This window comes from Cebus imitator, unplaced genomic scaffold (assembly GCF_001604975.1).
Source record: "Cebus imitator isolate Cc_AM_T3 unplaced genomic scaffold, Cebus_imitator-1.0 Scaffold598, whole genome shotgun sequence".
NCBI classification, from domain to species: domain Eukaryota; kingdom Metazoa; phylum Chordata; class Mammalia; order Primates; family Cebidae; genus Cebus; species Cebus imitator.
The window spans coordinates 356,816-377,198 of record NW_016107913.1 but is presented as its reverse complement, the minus strand read 5'-3'; the positions used below and the strand labels follow the sequence as shown (position 1 = coordinate 377,198).

The following is a 20,383-nucleotide window of genomic DNA, read 5'->3' as shown; positions in this document are numbered from 1 at the left end:
TTTTTTGACAGAGTCTCGCTCTGTTTCTCAGGCTGGAGTGCAGTGGTGCAATCTCAGCTTGCTGTAAACTCTGCCTCCCGAGTTCAAGCAATTCTCCTGCCTCAGCCTTCGGAGTAAGCTGGGATTAAGGCATGCGCCACCATGCTGGGCTAATTTTTTGTATTTTTAGTAGAGTCAGGGTTTCACCATGTTGGCCAGGCTGGTCTGGAACCCTGACCTCAGGTGATATGCGTGCCTCAGCCTCCCAAAATTCTGGGATTACAGGCGTGAGCTACCGTGCCTGGCCGAGATTTGTCATCTCTGTGTGCTGGTAACACTTCAAGCCTTCTCTTTTAGCAGCTGCTTTGAAATATACAATATGTATTTGCTACCATATTGCAAATACATCGTGCCATTGCACTCCAGCCTGGGCTAACTATGGTGACCGTACTCTGCTATAGAACATTAGAACCTATTACTTCTAACTGTATGTTTGTACTCATTAACCAACCTCTCTTCCTCACCCCCATCCCTTCCCAGCCTCTGATACCTGTCATTGTATTCTCTGTTTCCATGAGGTCAACTCTTTTTTGTTGTTGTTTTTAGCTCCCACAATTTGTGAGAATGTGTCATGTTTTTCTTTCTGTGGCTGGCCTGGCTTATTTCACTGAACATTATGACCTCCAGCTTCATCCCTGTTGCTGCAAACAACATGATTTCATGGCCTTTTTTTTTTTTTTTTTTTTCCATTGTCTATATATGCCACGCTTTCCTTGTCTGCTCATTGGTGGATACTTAGGTTGATTCCGTATCTTTGCTGTTGGGAGTAGTGCTGTGATAAACATGTGAGTATATACTGATTTGATATACTGATTTCTTTTATGTTGGATAAATAACCAGTAGTGGGATTGCTGGATCATGTAGTAGTTTTGTTTTTAGCGTTTTGAGAAATCTCCATACTGGTTTTCATAACGACATTACTAATTTCTAGTCCTACCTCAGTGTGTAAGAGTTCCCTCTTCTCCGCATCGTTGTCAGCATCTGTTGTTCTTTCTATTTTTAAATAAAGTTTCCCTAACTGTGGTAAGGTGGTAGGTATCTCATTGTAGTTTTGATTTGTAATTACCTGGTGATTACTGATGTGAGCATTTTTTCATATATCAGTTGGCCATTTGTATGTTTTTTGATGTCCTTTGCCCATTTTTTAGTGGGATTATTTGTTGTTTTTAATCATTGGTTATTTGAGCTCGTTGCATATTCTGGATTTTAGACCTTTGTCATGAATAGTTTGCACACATCCTTTCCCATTCAACAGCTTGTCTCTTTGCTCTGTCGTTTGTTTCCTTTGCTGTGCAGAAGCTTATTGAAAGAGATGTATTGAGCATGGTGGCTCACACCTGTAATCCCAGCACTTTGGGAGGCTGAGGCAGGTAGATTGCCTGAGATCAGGAGTTGTGAAACCAGCCTGGCCAACGTAGTGAAACCCCATGTTTACAAATAATACAGAAAAATTAGCTGGGTGGGATGGTGGATGCCTCCCAGGTTCAAGCAATTCTCCTGCCTCAGCCTCCCAAGTAGCTGGGACTACAGGAGCATGCCACTATGCCTGGCTAATTATTTTTTTCTTTTTTTTGGTAGGAGTTTTGCTCTTGCCACCCAGGCTGGAGTGCAATGGCACCATCTTGGTTCACCACAATGTCTGCCTCCTGGGTTCAAGTGATTATCCTGCCTCAGCCTCTGGAGCAGCTGGGATTAGCCCAGCTAATTTATTTTTATTTTTATTTTTGAGGTGGAGTTTTGCTGCTGTTGCCCAGGCTGGAGTGCCATGGCGTTATCCTGGCTCACTGCAACATCCACCTCTTGTGTTCAAGCAATTCTCCTGCCTCAGCCCCCTAAGTAGCTGGGTTTACAGGCATGCACCACCACACCTGGCTAAGTTTGTATTTTTAGTAGAAACAGGGTTTCTCTATGTTGGTCAGGCTGGTCTTGAACTCCCGACCTCAGGTTATCCGCCCACCTCGGCCTCCCAAAGCGTTGGGATTACAGGTGTGAGCCACCGTGCCCTGCCCGTTAGTTTTTAACATGAGTGTGCATGTAGTTGTTAGTTTGTTCTTTTATCATCTGTTTAGTGACTATAGGATCTGTGGTTATATCTTCTCTTTCAGTGCTGGCATTCTTAATTTGAATCTCCTATTATTTTAGCATCGGAAGATTGTGAACTTTACTGATCATATTAAAAAAAACGATTTTAAGCTGTGTGTGGTGGCTCATGCCTGTAATCTCAGCACTTTGGGAGGCCAAAGCGAGCAGATCACTTGAGGTCAGCAGTTTGAGATCAGCCTGGCCAACATGACGAGACCCCATGTTTACTAAAAATACAAAACTTAGCCAGACATTGTGGCGTGTGCCTGTAGTCCCAGCTACTCAGGAGGCTAAGGCAGGTTGCACTCCAGCCTGGGCAGGGCAAAACTCTGTCTGAAAAAAAAATTTTTTTTTAATTGTATTGATTTTCTGTTTTCAGTTTTATTGATTTATTCTTCTATTATTTCCTGTCGTCTGCATGCTCTGATTTTATTTTGCTCTTTTTCTGGTTCTTTATTTTATTTTTATTTAGGTTTATATTATTTTTAATTTTCCCTGAGATTTCCCTTCTTAACTCGTGAGCTATTTAGAAGGTGAACCCCAATAACATTGTGCTAAGTTAAATAAGCCAATCACAAAAAGACAAATGTTTTTTTTCATATGAAGTATTTAAAGTAGTCAGCATCACAGTAGTGATGGCTAAGGGCTGGGAGTGGGAGTGGTGGTGATGGGATTAGTGTTTAATGTGTACAGAATTTTAGTTTTGGAAGATGACAAATTTCTAAAGATCTAAATTTCTAAAGATTAAGAAGAATATACTTAACGTGTTAAGTATATTCACAGTGATGTAAATGTACTTAAAGGACTGCACTGTACACTTCAAAATGTTTTAAATGATTTTTTCAAAAGCAGCAGCATAGGAATAAATCTTCATGACCTAGCACAAGTTCATGAATTCTTTTTATTTATTTATTTATTTTTAAATGACGGGGTTTCACCGTGTTGATCAGGCTGGTCTTGAACTCCCGACCTCAGGTGATCCGCCCGCTTTGGCCTCCAAAGTGCTTGGGTTACAGGCGTGAGCCACCACACCCGGCCCATGACTTCTTAAATACGACACCAAAAGCGCAAGTAACAAAAGAACACATAGATAAATTGGACTTCATCCAAAGTAAAAAACTTCTGTGCTTCAAAGAGTAGTATCTAGAAAGTAAATGACGGCTGGGTGCAGTGGCTCAGGTCTGTAAGCCCAGCACTTTGGGAGGCTGAGGTAGGGGAGGATTTTTTGAGCTCAGGAGTTCAAGACCATCCTGGGCAACATCACGAGACCCTGCATCTATATGGAAAAATAAAGAAAGTTAAGTACAACCCATGGAATGGGAGACTATTGCTGCAAATTATATCCTGTAAAGGGTTTATTTGTTTGTTTTGGGGACGGTATCTCACTTTGTCGCCCAGCTGGAGTGTAATGGCGCAATCTCAGCTTACTTCAACCTCCACCTCCGAGGTTTAAGTGGTTCTCCTATCTCAGCCTCCCGAGTAGCTGGATTACAGGCACGTACCACCATGCCCGGCTAATTTTTTTTATTTTTAGTAGAGGCGGGGTTTCACCATGTTGGTCAGGCTGTCTTGAACTCTTGACCTCAAATGATCCACCCACCTTGGCCTCCCAAAGTGCTGGGATTACAGGGGTGAGCCACCTCGCCTGGCCCCCCTTAAAGGACTTTTATTGGGAATACATAAAGAGTTATTATACCTCAGTGACAAAACACACACCAGTTAAAAATGAGTAAATGTTGAGTGCACATTGCTTCAAAGAAGATATACAAATGACCAATAAGTACATGAAAGAGGTTCAACACCAGGGAAGTACAAATGAAAACTACGAGGAGACGCAACTTTAGAATCGCTGGGATGACTCTATCAAAAAGAGAGATAATCAACGTTGGCTGGAATGTGGAGAAAAACTGAGACCCTCACACAGCTAGTGGGTATATAAAATGGTATATGTACACTGGAAATAGTCTGGTACCTTCTGAAGTTGTTAAACATAGAGTTTCCATGTGGCCCATGACTTTAACTCTTAGGTATATAGCTGTGAGAAATGAAAACATACATCCCCAGAAAACATTGTACACAAATTTCTTAGAAGTATTATTCACAATAGCCAAAAAGTGAAAACAACCCAAGTGTTCATCACCTGATGTGTAAATAAGTTTCAGGATATCCACCAATGAAATATTATTCAGCAACAAAAATATTTGATGTGATGATAGATGCTAAATACATAGATGAACCTTGGAAATATTCGCAGTAAAATAAGACAGGTTGTGAAAGACATATATTGTATGATTCCACTCATATGAAAGTCCAGAGTATGTAAAGCTATGTAGAAAGTATATTCGTGGTTATGTAGGCCTAGGGTGCAAGATGGGGGGACAGGGGGTGATAGCTAAATGACAAGGTTTTTGTTTTTCTTTTTTTTCACTCTGTCACCCAGGCTGGAGTGCAGTGTCACAATCTGAGCCCACTGCAACCTCCGCCTCTGGGGTTCAAGCAATTCCCCTGCCTGAGCCTCTCGTTTAGCTGGGATCACATGTGTGCCATCACACGCAGCTAGTTTTTGTATTTTTAGTAGAGAAGGGGTTTTGTCATGTTGGCCAGGCTGGTCTTGAACTCCTGACCTCAAGTGATCCACGCATCTTGACCCCCCAAAGTGTTGGGATTACAGGCATGGGCTACCGTGCCCAACCTAGGGGTTTTTTTCTTTTATTCTTTTTTTTTTTGAGACCAAGTTTTGCTCTTGTTGCCCAGGCTGGAGTGCAGTGGCGAGATCTGAGCTCACTGCAGCCTTCGCCTCCCAGGTTCAAGCAGTTCTCCTGCCTCAGCCTCTCGAGTAGCTGGGATTATATGCACCCGCCACCATACCCAGCTAATTTTTTGTATTTTTAGTAGAGATGGGGGTTCCATCATGTTGGCCAGGCTGGTAGCAAACTCCTAACCTTAGGTAATTGACTGGCCTCCCAAAGTGCTAGGATTACAGGAGTGAACCACCATGCCCAACCAAGGGTTTCTTTTTGAGACAATAAAATATTCTAAAGCTTATCAAGGTGATACTTGCAAATTCTGTGACTAGACTTAATGCAGTGACAGCTGCAAATTTTATAAATGTATTTAATATGATGGTTGCAAATTCTATGTAAAACACAAATTGTACAATTTCAGTGAGTGAAAGCATGCTATGCGAATGTCGTAACAAAGCTTTTATTTCAAAAATGAGCAAGCGGTAGAATGTTAACATGGCCCACCTCTACGTGGTACGGATTTTGTTTTCTATTATATTTTCCTATGTGGTTTCTATTATATTTTTCTATGTGACCTGGGTGTGTGAGCAGGGAGGCAAAGTTCACTGAGATCCTCAGCACAGCCCCAGCACCTGCTGTGAGCGAGCTGCCTGGCTTCCCTGAGCATGGATGTGATGACATTACGGGTTTGCAGATTCCCCTTCACGGTGTCCCACAGCACTCCTGGTTCACGTGTGATACACTGCATTTGAGGTGGAGGTGTGCTGACCGTCGTAAAGGGCTGAGCCTTCATTCTTTCCCATGGCTCTGATGCAGATTTCAGATACCAGTTAGGAAGGAAGTTCCTGAGATGGTGGACCTTGTGCTAGTCACAAAGGGATGCTAAGGTGAAGTGTCATAGACTTGGGGGAGCACATTAAAAACAAGTGCATTTGTCACAGTCTGGGGGCTAGAAGTCCAAGCTTAGGGTCCCAGTGTGGTGAGGTTCTGGTGAGGGCTCTGTTTGTGGCTTGCAGACGGCTCCCTTCTCACTGTGTCCTCGTGTCGGGGAGAGAGAGCTCTGGAGTCTCTGCTTCTTACCAGGGCCCTAATCCCAACATTAGGGCCCCACTCTCGTGGTCTCCTCTAACCCTTAAGAACTCCCAAAGGCCCCATCTCCAAATATCATCACCTATCCTGGATTGGGGCTTCAACATAGGAATTGGGTGGGGGTAGGGGAACGAACATTCAGTCTGTCAGAGTCCCCCAGTCGCCCCCACTGTCCCCATGTAGGGGGAGAGTTTAGGGCTCAGGCGGGACACAGAGGTGGAGGAAGCACAGGTTCTGCCTCCTGGGAATGCTTCACCCAAAACAAGGACAGGGACATGGGGCAGACAACAGCCAATGGGGTGACCAGCAGGAGTCCCGAGGTGTCACTAAGCCGAGGTGTCACTTTCATCCTTAGGTGAGGAAGTTGGCGGAGCACCCACACAAGCCAGCCAGAATACAGACCACGTTCCCTTCAAACACGGCTCACTTACCATTCCTCAACCCTGCAAAGGGGAGGTGCTACCTCGTCTCCTGAGGATGGCCCTGAAGGTAGAGGAGTCACGGGAACTGCGCACATCACCCACCAGTGACTATTCACTCCTCACATTTTCTCCGATGGCCTGATGTGCACTGAGCTGGGAAAGCCCTGCCAAGATAAACTCTTCTTCCCAAAGGCCACAGAGGGCAGGCCTCCGACACTGCCCACGTGGAGCAGAAGGGATGGGGCAGAGGGGCATCTGTCCAGCTGACTGGTGTGTTCTTTTGGTGGATGGGGCCAGAGAGGACCCAAACGTAGCTCCCTTTGTCACTCAGCGGAGGGGCCACACCACCGTGTACCGGACAGCTGTGCCCCACCAACCTCTGCTGCTGGGCCAGCCCCCAGCACCATGACCACAGCTCTGCATACAGGGAGTGCTGGGACCAGTGCTCTGGCAGTCACCGTGGTCCTGAGCCAACAAGGGCCCTGGGGAGGAATCGGAACTCAGACGGTGAAGAAGGTGTTGGCCAGGAGGGAACCGGGCGGGTGCCGGGTCCTGTCTATGCTGGGATCTGAGATTCTGAGAGGTGGGTTAGGGGTAAGGGGGTAGAGGTCAGCCACATCGGGTGAGGGGAGTTCAGCAGAGATGGGGAGGACAGGACAATGTGGGAAAGAGCAGAGGGTCCTCCCCAGCCTCAGTCCGTCTCCTGGTGCAGTCCTCATCTCACTCTTAGACTCCGGAAGTCTCCCTTCAGCCAACACCAGGCCCCCGACTCCCAGGGCACTTCCCAGACAGCCAGTGCCACATCCAGGCAGCCCCTGCTCTGCCCTTGAGGTCTGTGCCTGGCAGAAGGGCGGCTCACCCTCGGCCCCTCTAGGCCTGGGTCCCAGCTCTCCCTGGCCCTGGGACCAGCAGACACACCCACCCTGCGCCTGGCAGGCTGGCCATGCTTGTGCCCATTGGTGATGGTGGGTTGGGAGGGAACTTTTTCAGATACCAGTGTAAATCTGTGTCTGCATCAATTCCACACAAGAGTTCAGTCATCATATGGGAAGGGAGTCATAGCTGTGGGGGGCTCCATGCAGGACCCCGAGGGCCCCTGAGGCCAGTCCCCATGGCCACAGCAAGGAGCATCTGCTTCTGCCATTTGGACAAGACTCTTTCCTGCCCAGAAACCGGCAGAGGGACTTCCCCTGCTCCCCACCCACTGTCGTACCCCAAACACACCCGTGTGGATGGACACCTCGACATCTCCCCTCAGCCCAGGGCCCGAGCTCTTCCTAATGAGGGTTAAGCAGGAGCGGCCGCCTCTCCCTGTGTCCATGTTGCAGGCAGCTGCCTTCTCCTCAGCTCCCACCGGGCAGAACAAGAGCCAGCCAGCTCTCTCCATCCCAGGATTTCCCAGGGATGCTGATAACTGAAGCAGGTGGGGCCTTGTGAGTGGGTGGTGGGAGGGATCAGGGCTTCCTGAGCATCTGTCAGTCCCTGGAGCATCTGAAGGGGCAGCCTACACCTGGAGGAACAAGTGGGGCTGGCCCCCGTGGGTCCCCACTGCCTGGCATCTCCCAGTCCCTCTGCTTTCCCTCACAGACCCCCTCCACTGAGCAGCACAGCCCTGAGGACAAAGGCAGCAGCCGGAGAGCATTCCCAACACAACTATATTTATTCATATTTCCACACGAGACCCCCAAGGTGTTGCTCCCCACCTCCTACCCCCTCCCCCTAGGCCCTCCCTTCCCGTTCAGCCACACTCTCCCTCCCCAACTCTCTCCCTCCCCTCCCTCCCCCACTCTCCAAAGCTAATGCCCAGCAAGATCAGCACTGGGGGAGAAGTCTTTGCTTTGGGGTCACCCGGTGCCGTGAGGGTCCGAGAGTTAAGAGCCCCACCCTTGAGGATTGGCACCAGAGAGCCTGCCCTGTCCCCCTACTGGCTGCGGTGCTGCTTTTTCTTCCTCTTAGCGAGCAAAGGATCACCCTTTCTCTTTTGGGACTGTGAGGGGCCACCCAGCCCCCAAGCCAGGGATTGCGCCCCAGAGACTCTGAGCCCAGGCCCTAGGTGGGGCGTCTGTTCAGCAGGGGATGAGCCTCCGAAGAGAGCTCGCTTCTTGGACTTGGTGGCAGGAGCGGGTGCTGGGCTGAGGCCTCTTCTCTTTGCAGATTGGGACTGAAGAGCTCCGTGGGGTCCCCGCCGTTCTGGGCTGAGAAAGCCCGAGGCAGGGACAGGGCTCTGGGACACCTTCCAGGGCTGCAGCCTGTAGTTGGTACCCACGACAGAAACCATACCAGGGATTTCCCTCTCCTCCTCACTTGACCCCTTAGACAGCCTGCATGACTCCTTGACAGGAGAGGCTCCAGGGAGACCCCAGGTATCCTTGGTCCCCACACCTGGGCAGGCAGGTCTATGGTCCTGGGAAGGAGAGTCTGGCCGGGCAGATCTCAGCCAGCGGGAATCCAGTCTCTCCAAAAGCACCACAGGGTTTTTGGACCTGGCCATCCCAGTGCGCTCTCTGCCTCGTCCCTGAGTGTCCCGGGAGGCCATCTGGGGGCTTTGTCTGTGGTCCTGGGGAGGAGAGTCTGGCCGGGCAGAGTTCAGCCAGCGGGAATCCAGCCTCTCCAAAAGCACAACAGGGTTTATGGAACTGGCCATCCCAGTGCATACTCTGCCTTGTCCCTGAGGGTCCTGGGAAGCCCTCTGGGGGATGGGTCTGTAATACTGGGGAGGAGAGTTTGGCGGGGCAGCCCTCAGCTTGTGGGAATCCAGACTCTCCAAAAGCTTAACAGGGTTTTTAGACCTGGCCATGCCAGTGCGTGCTCTGCCTTGTCCCTGAGGGTCCCGGGCAGCCATCTGGGGTGGGCAGGTTTCCATGCTGACCCCTTGCTGGGGGCCAGGGACATCTCTCTCTGCTCCTTGGCCCACTGCAGACTCAGAAGACACTGAGTCCAACTGGGCTGTGCCATGACTAGGGTCTGCCCTCGCACATCGTTCCTCCTTCAAGGATAGGCGGCGCTTCTCCACTACCTGCGGGAGGAAAGGGGGCACTTACTGGCGCTGCCCCAAGTGTGAGCAGGGCCCAGGGTGGCAGAGACCAGGGCACTTGGGCGGCAGGCAGGGAAGCCTGAGGCAGCTGGGCTTCCTGTCAAAGAGAGGGTGTGGCTCTGCCGGGCATCCCGCTGGGCCTCACTGCAGTTTGCATCCTGACTCCCCTCCTGGCTTCTCTCCATCCTGCTCCATCTGAACCTGCACCTCCCCACCTCGGAGTGGCTCCCCAAGAAGCCGAGCATCCCCTACAGGGTGGAGTAGACAATCAGGTGGGGCTTGTGTGCCAGGTTCTTCCTGCCCCCAGGGTACCTGGGTTCCCCTCCCTCCCTGCTCTACCTGGGCAAGGGTGAGTCCTTCCTCCTGCTCCAGCTCCTGGCTTAGGGCCAAGAAATCCATGTGTGGATCTGGAGAAAGCAATTCTTCCAGGAATCGGGGGTGAATGACGGCCTCCACCTGGAAACAAGAGGAAGACAGCGTGAGGTTCCCGGGCAGGGAGTAACCTGGAGGAGATGCAGAAAGCAGCGAGTGCCCCGTCCCCACCCTTCTGGAGCTGTCTCATATCATGGCGACCACCAGCTCCACACACAGATCACAGACCTGGTAGCATACACACATGCAGACAGAGACACACAAACCACACACAAATAGATCACATAGACACAGGAAAATAGACACAAGTAACATACACACGCCACACTCACACCCACACAGACACACAAAAACACACAATAAAAAAACACAGGTACAAACACACAGCAGAGCTTAATTCCAAGGACCTGCGAGTGCCACCCCCTGGAATTCTGCAGACCCCAGCACTTCAGGCCAGCCCACCTTGGTGACGAAGTCTTTCTGGGAACACAGATTGTCAATGTAGCTCAGGAGGCCTGGGTCTAGAAGCATCCCGTCCCCTTCCTGCTCCACTTCGCCCTCTTCCCACTGTGCCTTGAGCTCCCCCGTGGCCCCATCGGGAGGCCCCAGCAGCTCCTCCATGATGTCCACATACTCCTGCACCACTTCAGGGGGTATCTCCTCGGGGGCCTTGGTCTCCGCTGGCTCTTGGGGCCTGAGTGGTGGCAGGTGGGCCTTGGTTTCTGCTGGCCGCTGAGGCCTGGGTGATGGCAGGCAGGCAAGCAGGGCCTTGGGGCCGGCCTTGCTGGGAAGGTACACTGAGGCAGGGAGGGAAGAGGACAGGCGTGGTGAGGGCTGCTCCTCCTGCCTGCACCACACAGGGGAGGGCAGGGCTCGGGGACATGAAGTGGGTCCCAGCTGGGTCAGGACCACCTGAACCACAGCGCCCCAGAGGAGACGCCGCAGGAGGGGCACATGTGAGACAGCATCATTTTGGAGGAAGCTTGGAGTCACTGATAAGCTGAGTACTCTACCTGCTCATCCCTGCTTCCTGGGCAGATTGTTGAGTTTTGGAATGGCAAGGAGAGAGAGTCGCTAGGAAACTTGACCAGGTGAATACCTACTTCATCACCCCGGGCTGCCCAGCCCCCAGCTCCCCTGAGCTATTTTGTTGGAAGGAGCAAATGCACCTCTTGAAGGTAAGCATGAGGTATGGGGACAGTGGCCTCCCTTGGCCCCTGTGGCCTTTGCCGTGGCTCCTGTGGGAATGTGGGAAGCCGTACCAGGCTGATTGGCCACCTGAGGGGCCGGAGTTCCTTGAGGTTCAAGCCTCGGCACGGCTGGAGGAGGCAGGCACTGGGGCCCCTTCATCCACTGCGACTTCTGAATCTTCATCTCCTCCTCAGCCTCAAACTCCAGGAACCTGGGGTGAAGAAGGTGCAGCCCGTGCTGAGAGGGTCCAGGCCCCCTGCCCCCAGGACAAGGCAGCAGCCGATGGCAGTGATGGGAAGCAGTGCCTCGGGCGCTGTCCAGGCCTTCCCTGGGACCCATCCCCCAGTCCCAGGACGGAGCTGCTCCCAGAGTTGTGGGCTCACCCTCCCTCACCCGGCCCCTGCAGAGCCCATGGCATCAACAGGGCTTCCTGACTCAAGTCAGGGCCATGAGGCCCTGGAGGGCACCAGGGGGACCCCTCCTCCAGGCTTCAGCTGGCCAGTGGTGGGGTTTATGGCAGAAGGGGTCAGGAATGTTGCCCAGATGCTGGAGTCCTGAGGTTGGGACTGTGGGGATAACCCAGGATGACGAGGCCTGGGAGACCCCTGGTCGGGAGGAAGAAAAAGCTGAGCCCCGAAGACAGGACCCGTTTCCCCTGAGGCTGCTGTCTGTCTGTCTTAACAGAGGGGACTGCCCAGGAGCAAAGGCAGGCAGGCCAGAGATGGGTCTCATGGTGTCCTGGATGCAGGTCTCCCCGACCCAAGGCAGGTTTCTCCAATCCTGGCAAGGCCGGGATGGGTGAAAACCGACTTCCGGTCACTGCTGTGAGGAGAGTGCACCCCGCTCTGTCTATAGTCGCCAGCGCCCCTTCTCCTCATTCTCACAGCTGGTGGTGACCACCTTTGGGCTGGGATGCTGGCTGCTCCCTCCATGACCCCCAGTGTCAGGCAGGGATTGGCCGCAGGCCAGGCATGGCGTGGCTTCCCTCCAGGGCCGGTTAGAGACCCCAGAGCACTCTAGGAGGGAGGAACAGCTTCCTGAGGGAGCCAGGGGCCCAGGAGGGCCTGTTTGTCCACACCCTCCTCATGCTCCATGCTGAGAAGCCACCATGGCCGCCAGGCCTGTGTCACCCTCTCTCACCCTGCCATGGGGGCTCTGTCCCTGCACCCCAGACTCACTTTCCCGCCATCTCATAGTAGATCATCCGGTCAAAGTTGCTCGTGTGCTGCCATTCCTGCACGGCCCGCCACAGTCCCTCCTCCAGGGTCATGCGGGGCTTCCACCGGGCCAGGGATCTGAGAACTGGGCTGTAAGGCAGTGCAGTCAGTCCCAGTCCACAAGCCCACCTCCATCCCAAACCGACCTGGTCCCAACACCCAGCCCCTGTCCTCCCCACATGTGTCCTGCCATCTGTCCCTGTGTTGTTCTCCCCTACATGGACGCGACACACCTCCAAGATCAATCATCAAAACAAGCCACCGGGTGACCTCTCCAACTGCCCCGGAGTCCTCAGTGTTACAGTGTTGACAAGTGAACTCAGTACTGTGGGTCTCACTTGTGTGTCCTCAGCATTCCTGTGCCGAAGCCCTAAGCCCCGGTGTGCCGGTTCTTGGAGTCAATCAGGGTTACAGCAGGTCATGACGGTGGATTCATGTCATGGCATCTGAGCCTTGATAAGGGCAGGAGGAGACACCAGGGCTCTCCCTCTCAGCCACAAGAGGACACAGCCAGAGGCAGCTGTCTCCAGCCAGGACACCAATCTGCTGTCGCCTTGATCTGGGACTTCTGGCCTCTGGAACTGGGAGACGTGACTGTGTCCTGATAAAGCACCCAGTCTATAGGATTTGTTATGGTGAAGCTGAGCTGACTGAGACAGCGCGCACACAGAATGTCCGGGGAGCAAGGGTTAACGTGCAGGTTCCAGGGCCACAGGACTGCGCATTTCACCAGCTTCCTGGGGACTCTGGAGCAAGGCAGCCCCTGGGGACGCAGCCTCAGGGTCCTGGAGAGGAGCGGAAACCAGAAGCAAAGCAGAGCAGCATCCAAGCCCACTGCATGTGGAGCCTGTGAGCCTGGGGCGGCTCCACTCCGAGAATCAGGGTCCCCAGTGCACCGGGACTCAGCTTCAAGGGAGAATGCAACCAGTCGCAGGATGCAGGGGCGGCAAGATTTTTGGGACAAAGATGGCGTTGCCTCACACCTACACCCTGGGCAGGGGACTTGCCTAGGGGAGTGGCCTGTGTTGCCTGGTGGATGTGCTCAAGCTCCCGTGGAGTACGGGTTTGCTCATCAGCGGGGGACACAGGGTCACAGAGGCACCGCAGGATGGAGAGAGGCAGGACTGGGACTGAATTGACAAACTCTCCCAGATGTTGGCATTGCTGCCTCAGTCACCACAGTCCACGGCCCTGGGCTGCTGGGCTCGTGGTGCACTCAGAGCCATCACTGGAGCCTGTGGCTTTGGGGAGCACTGTGCAAGATGGCCTAGTCCTGATAATGATAGTAATAGGGACAGTAATCATAACTGCTGTCATGTAACGTGTCACAGCATGTGCCGGACACTGCTATATGTGTCATAAGTGAGCTCAAGTCACCTCTTCACCGTCCTCTGGATGAAGCATCGTCGTCCCTTTTTCTAGGAGGGATCAAGGGCGAAGCTGCAAATACCTGCCCAGCATGAACCCCAGTGCGAGGCCCGAGACCATCCCCTGTGCAGGCTCCACCACCGCTGTGCCAGCTGGACCTTGGCAGAGCAGTGGGCATGTGCCAGGTTCCTGCAGCTCCCACCCACAGCGCATGTGCTGTGCCCCTGGCCTTCGCCACTCAGGTCAAGGGGAGGCACTGGGGTGCACTCAAGTCCTAAACCCAACCCGTGGCTCATGTCGGACCAGGAACCCTCTCTGACCTGGGTCTTCTGTAAACACTGTCATGAAAATGACTGGAAGTAAGGATTGGCTGCACTCACAGGACAGTGAGGAGCAGGTGACATGAGGCCCCTGAGAGTCTGACCTGAGCGGCAGCCAGATTAATGTTGCTGAAAATGTGCCCTTTGATAGTGCAACCCATTGCTTTCAAGAACGCCCTGCAAGCTCTCCTGAACAGCGTGACCTCCCATCCATCGAGCAGCCTCTTTACGGGTGAGCTGCAGGACTAGCTCCGGTGCCCCGAGGACACTCACATGAAGAAACAGGAAAGCGCTTCCGTGTCCGGACTCTGGGGAAGGTGCCTCCGGGCCAGGGGCTTGTAGTGCTGCCAGAGTCGGAAGTTCTCATACACGCTCTTGGAGTTGCAGGAGTCCTCTGGCGGAGCCTTGGCCTGGTAGGGAGCCTGGCTGCCCTCTCCATGAGCCCCTTGTGGCCATGGACCAGCGTTCCCTGGGGCCACGATGGGGGCTGGCTGGGGAGCCGCTAGTGGTGCTGGAGGAGGAAGGCCGTGGGACCAGCCTCCCTCGCAGGCCTGCGTGCCCCCAATGACCTGGGCAGCCATAGCCGGCAGCACAGGGGCCGCTGCCAGGGGTCGAGGAGGTGGACATGCGACGCCCTCACCGACAGCACCTGGAGCCTGCCAGATGAGGGGGGCCTGAGTTAGGACCAAGGTCTGTGCCTGAGGGGCCTTCATAGGCCCCACTTCTGTCCTCATCTGGACAAGGATGTTGGAAGCCCCAGCCGAATTCTGGCCATCCTGTCCTGCCACCTTAGGGGTCCTGGGGAAGGCAGAGAGCACTGGAGGGCCACCTGGAGGAACCACCACAGTCACGAGGGGCGGCCCGTGTGCTGGGCCGGGAGGAAGTGTGGCAAAGGACAGAGCCGTGAACACAGGCATGGAGGTGCCTGGGTTCTCTGTCACACTGGGTCCCAGCACTGGGTATGCTGTGGAGACGAAGGAAAGAGGTGAATGAACTGGGGTCTCAGGTCTTCCTTAGTCACTGAGGAATCAGAGGGGTGTCCTACAACTGAGGGCATGTGACAGGGAAACTGCAGCTTGCAAATGTCCCTGAGTGTGCATCACATGCTCTGTTCTTCCACAGGAGGGTCACTTCACTAGAGAGCCTGGCAGTTAGCTAAGATTGCACCACTGCATTCTAGCCTGGCTGACAGAGCAAGCCTCCATCTCAAAAAAGAAACAATGAAAGAAAACCACTGCATGGAAATCTCTCCCAAGCCAGCACCCTGTGAACCCTGAAGATAACCCATACACATCATACCCAGTGTGCAAGTGATTGCCCATGCCCAGCAAGTGCTAAACAAGGGTCAGAGTCAGGCAACACTTTCCTCAGTGCTCGGTGGTCCTGGCTGTCACTCAGGAAGCTCTCTTCCCAGGGAGCAGGTCTGAGAAGCAGTGGTGAAGTTCCCTGAGATACTGTCATTGCTCAGCCAGCAACAGCGGCACATGATTAGAGCACAGCCAGCAAGCGGTGAGCAGTTGAGCTGTCAGGGGAGGTGTCCGGGGATTTTCACAGCTGCTGGTCATGTTACAGTAGGTCGTGGGACAGCGAGCCCATCTCTGGTCCTTTTCCTTTGAGCTCCCAATAACTGAATATAGTGACCAACCAAGAACCAGAGGTTCTTGGGCCATGGGCCAGGTGGGGCATAGTTGTCTGGAGCTCATCCCTGTTCACTAGGACCTCATGCAGTCTCCAATCAAGGGGAATAGGGATACAACACGTGCACCTCATCAGTCAGGACACACACCCTAACTTGAATAATAATAATAAGAGGACCATCTTCCTATTTGTGCGCTACTCTCCTTCCTCTACTGGAAAGGAAACCATCTTTCCAGACCCTTCCACTGAGAACCTGCAAGAGTCCACACCTGTCCCCTGTTCATGAGGCAGTAGACATGGAATAGAAGCAAATCCTTCATCTCCACAGTAACACAAAGTGCAGAGGACAGGCCATGAGCTAGCAGACAAGAGGAAGTGGGTCTGAAGACCTGAGCTTCCACAAAACGACGAACAATTCAGAACAACCTGGGAAGCCCAGGCCGTGTTGCCTGAACTTCCCCAACTGCCCCCACCCCTGTTAAATCAGAGCCAACAGCCACCTGAACTGACAGAGAAGCCACCTCTGGGGAGGGAGCTGAGAGACTGTGGCAGTTACAGTACCCCCAGCCTTGCCCACCCAAAGGCTGTCACTGGATGCTCTGTCACAGCCAACCCACCCAACAGTTTTCTGGCTGAGACCACTTCTCCCTACTCCTCCCTAACATCTAGAAAAGTCCAGTCCAAATCCCTCTGAACACTATGGAAGGACACCTTCCAGGAGCCTGAAGACACAAAACAGGGCTCAGACTTGCCTGTCATCCTCTCTGGGCCACCAGCACAACAGGATCGCACCACTCCCTACACAGTGACATGACCTGTCCCCCTCTAGAAAGAATCAATACATCCTTTCCACTACATGGTGTATTCCCCCAGGCACCTTGGTCCACCTCTAAGGAGCCATCCTCCCTAACCACAGACTCAGGGTGCCATGGCCCTCCCCAGGTGTGATTTCTTTGGGGACATCCAGTGCTCCCTCCCTCCTCAACGTCAGCCCTATCAACTGTCCCCGGGGCAGTGTGAAATTTGAATTCCCAAGGATTTGAAACATGGCAGAGACTTGGATAATGCCCCTTTCCCTACAGACTCACCTCCATTTGAAGCCATTTCCTCAGGATGGATGCTGATCACCACTGTCTGACAGTTTCCACAATGACAAAAGTCATGGGCAGGGCCCAGAGAGTGACCTGCCTCAACAGACTCTCCTGAGTTCAGGTGGATCAGGGAAAATTTGAAAGTAAATAGGTTTAGAACATAGGACCCCAGACATTCTGCAGAGGGGGAGGGGCAGTGCAGCAGGTACTGGTAGGGGTGGGGGACATTCTGTGAAGGGCTCCAGCCAATAGGCAAGAACTGAGGTTCCCTTCCAGCTGGACGGCAGCAGCACAGACTGTGTGCACCTCTTTAGGCAACTTTTAAATTGTTCTTCTGACTCACAGCACAAAGCTTCAACCTGATGTCCCCTTTACTTCCAGTCTTTGTCAACAGACCTGCTTTTGTGCCCCTCAACCCATGCTGCTTCCCACTTGGGCTCTTTCCCACTCTTGATGAATCTCAACAGGGGCTGCACTTCCTAAACACAATTTAGAGCACTTTCTAAGAACCCTTGTGTTTGTCAGACGATCCACGTCTGGGTCGTCTGCCTGGTTCAGGCAGAAAGCTTTTACTAGAAAGCCTCAGTCTGGGAAAGAGCGGCTTTGCGGCCAGAAAGCCTTTCATTTTGTTTCCCAGCATATTGTGCTGGTATTAAATGTTTATTTTTTATCTTTTCAATGACTTTAATTTAACCAAGCAATACTTTTGCATGGTTCCAGATTCAAATTGTGCACAGTGGAGTAGGCAGTGACCAGTCTTCCTCCCACTTTTTTCCTATCCACAACATTTTCTTTCCTGTAACAAATGGGTGTTCTGATTCTTTTTCATCTTTCCAGAGATATATTATACAAACAAAAGGACAGCAAAAGCTATTTTTGCTGTCTGCAAATTCTTTCAGGTTTTTTTGGGTGAAAGTTGATATATTAATATGTTCCATTACTCTGATACTTGCAGTGACTGTGTTTGTCTCAGTAGTAATGTGGTTCCTGTCTTTATTTCTGTAGGTATATTGCTAGAATCAGATGTTGTACTGTGTTTTAAAATTAAAAATGCATGGAAGAAGAGTGGCCAGATTTAGCAAGTATGAATAAGGAATGCCAAGCAGAATTTGAATTCAAGATAAGCAGTAAATTAGTTTTTATTGTAATTGTGATTCATATGATATTTAGAGTATACTTTTACAAAAAATCTGTTTGTCCTTTATCTGTATTATTCACCACTCACTGGGATCTTGAACTTTATCTAGTAAGTCTTCCCAGAAAAGTGTAATATATTAAGTCATTATTGTTAAGTCTCCCTGTGAGAGTGAGAACTTGCAGTAACGAGACTGAAGTGTGATTCTTGGCTTCACCACTAAACACAACCGTTGCAAAAAAAAGAAATAGTCTGATTTGATGCCGTGACGTCTGGAGTCGCCATTATGCCCTTCTCAGCTTCCAGGTTTAGTAGCAGTAGGTCCAGATGTAAGGGACAGGAGGACAGAACACCATCTTTTTCTTTCCTAACATAAAGCGGCCTACAATTCCTAGAGCTCTGGTTTCTCCAGGAGTTAGGAATCCACTACCCATGTCCATTCTGAGACACGCCAGGATGCTCTCCAGCAGTGTCTTGTTCCCATTTCCATGCACCCCCGCGCATGTCAGAATCCTGGGAGAGGAGCGACCTCCACGCAGTGCCTGCCTGTCTGGGTGCTCCCAGGCCTTTTGTCCTCTGAGACAGAGCTGCCTTTTTACGTGCAGCCCTCTTCCGCCGTGCAGCTCACTTCGATCTTAGCTGAGAAGATTGATGGAGAGCGATTCAAGCAAAATCATGGTAAACCTACCAAAACAACATCCCCAATAGTGGGGATTACAGGTGTGCACCACCACATGCAGCTAATTTTTGTGTTTTTAGTAAAAGACGGGGTTTCACCATGTTGGCCAGGCTGGTCCCGAACTCCTGACCTTAGGTGATCTGCCTACCTCAGCCTCCCAAAGTGCTGGGATAATAGGCATGAGCCACTGTGACTGGCCTGTTAACACTAACTTCTGAGTTACTCCTTCCCATTTCCTTTTTTGTATTCCTTTTGTATTTTGCAAATACTTTGTATCCTTATATCAAGATCATCTGTGATATTGACTTAATTGGCATCTCCCTTTTGTTTTACAAGTGATGGCCAAAAAATGAGCAAACAGAAAAAGAATTACCCAGATCCAGTTTCCGTTATCCAGAAGTATGGTGCTGATGCGCTCAGGTACAAACCAGTGCTTTGCCTTGTGTGTATTTATTGTTTTTTATGTAAGCGTCTCCTATACTATTAGAATTCTTAGATTTAGTTTATAGTTAGGTTTTTAACAACACATCTCTGTTATAATTTGGGTGTTATGTTGGTATGCTTGTTGATCTTCAACTCCCCAAATAGTTTTCTAGATAATAAAGACATTTTTAAACCTAGAGGTCTGTTTGGGGAAGAGGACCTCTGTTGGGTGTTGTCGAGCTGTCCAAGCCTTCCCCAGGCTAGATGCAGATTGCCTCTGCCTTACTTCCTTTCTAGGTTCCCTGTCTTGTTGGTATTTGAATTTTCTTTCATCATTTATTTTAATTTTGTACCTACAGAGCCATGTGCCATATATCTATGCTAGAGCTAATATACCTATGCTAGAGCCTGGTTGTGGTGCTGCCAGAGAAGCAAAGCAGGACATGAGTTCTGTGTGTGGAGCAGGGACTTAAGATCAAGGAGGATTTTGCAAAGAGTGAGATAGAACATTCTAGGTAAAATGAACAGCTTTAGCATGGCAGTTACTTCTCAGTACTCATTTTCAGTTTGCGGACAATCGTTCAGTCCTAGACAGTTTTACTGTCCTTCCTTCCTGAGGTTTAAAGTAATTAAACCCTGCACTTTCTGACAGGGTTTTAGAATATCTCTCAATTCGTAATTACTGTTTGGTGCAGAGAAGTAATGTTTTCCTAAACTCTCTTCAGTTCACTCAAAAACATAATTGAGGACTTAATGTCCTATGTTGGTGCTTTTCTTGAAAATATTAATGAAAATCAGAAATTCACATTGCCAGCAGGGTTTGGGATATTTTTTATCTGTTTGTTTAAGTGATATTAAAAGTTTATTTCCTTATAGTAACTTACCCCAGTGTGCAAGTGTTTCACTGATTGTTCATTCCTAGGAAGAAGAAATAGAATTTCCCTACAATGAGAACACAGTTAGAAAAAGCCCCAACATTACGGACCAGTGGATCCTGTCCTTCATGCAGCCTCTCATTGGCTTCTTTGAGACTGAAATGGCAGGTGAGTCTCTCTTGGTCTGTCCTCCCAGAACTACTGTCTTTGTAACTGCCCTTTTGGTATGTATCTGTCTATAAACACAGTGGAAATATTGAGAGATACAGAAAATTAAATAATTACCTCCTTTCACCTCTCAAATGTAGTTTTGTTAAGGCTTGTTCATTGTTGGGATGTCTTTGTTTCAAGACCCTGGGGAATTCTGACCTGGCTTGGTGGCTCACACCTGTAATCCCCAGCATTTTGGGAGGCTGAGGCAGGCAGATCACCTGAGGTCAGGCATTCCAGACCAGCCTGGCCAACATTGGTGAAACCCGGTCTCTACTAAAAATATATTAAAGAAAAAGTTAGCTTGCCATGTAGGCGGGCACGTGTAATCCCAGCTGCTCAGGAGGCTGAGGCAGGAGAATCGCTTGAACCTGGGAGGCGGAGGCTGCAGTGAATCGAGATTGCACCACTAACTGGGTGACAAGAGTGAAACTCCATCTTAAAAAAAAAAAAA

At 51.0% G+C, this 20,383-nt stretch overlaps 3 protein-coding genes across 5 annotated transcripts in view; 2 read left to right on the top strand and 1 right to left on the bottom strand.

Annotated features, from left to right (window-relative positions):
• LOC108294688 (zinc finger protein 679-like) overlaps positions 1–20,383 on the top strand; it is a 194,906-nt gene that overhangs the window by 13,726 nt on the left and 160,797 nt on the right. The window lies entirely within an intron of this gene.
• Positions 7,060–17,109, bottom strand: LOC108294681 (NUT family member 2G-like). Of its 2 annotated transcripts, XM_037734267.1 has the most exons (8): positions 16,605–17,109; positions 14,152–14,842; positions 12,152–12,280; positions 11,045–11,184; positions 10,245–10,579; positions 9,750–9,866; positions 9,166–9,392; positions 8,298–8,859 (listed from the first exon to the last, which is right to left on the bottom strand). In XM_037734267.1, exons 1-8 carry the CDS (start codon positions 16,618–16,620, stop codon positions 8,298–8,300), a joined length of 2,217 nt encoding a protein of 738 aa, XP_037590195.1. In that variant the 5' UTR covers positions 16,621–17,109. The 2 variants fall into 2 exon arrangements, with proteins under 2 accessions (XP_037590194.1, XP_037590195.1); XM_037734266.1 differs by lacking the exons at positions 8,298–8,859; positions 9,166–9,392 and adding an exon at positions 7,060–7,880.
• The window catches only part of LOC108294680 (isoleucine--tRNA ligase, cytoplasmic-like), a 43,589-nt gene continuing 40,028 nt past the window's right edge, over positions 16,823–20,383 (top strand). The window contains 4 exon segments of the mRNA XM_037734261.1: positions 16,823–17,734; positions 18,758–18,841; positions 19,204–19,287; positions 19,767–19,887. Coding sequence (XP_037590189.1) covers positions 19,243–19,287; positions 19,767–19,887 — 166 coding nt within the window. The 5' untranslated portion in view covers positions 16,823–17,734; positions 18,758–18,841; positions 19,204–19,242.

What these genes read in the sequence shown, in the direction of transcription:
- LOC108294681 (XM_037734267.1), bottom strand. An exon ending in AGAAAGACTTCGTCACCAAG is followed by an intron (nt 9,867 to 10,244) that starts GTGGGCTGGCCT and finishes TCTTGTTTCCAG; the next exon opens with GTGGAGGCCGTCATTCACCC. An exon ending in GCACGCACTGGCATGGCCAG is followed by an intron (nt 8,860 to 9,165) that starts GTCTAAAAACCC and finishes TGGGATGGCCAG; the next exon opens with GTCCAAAAACCCTGTGGTGC.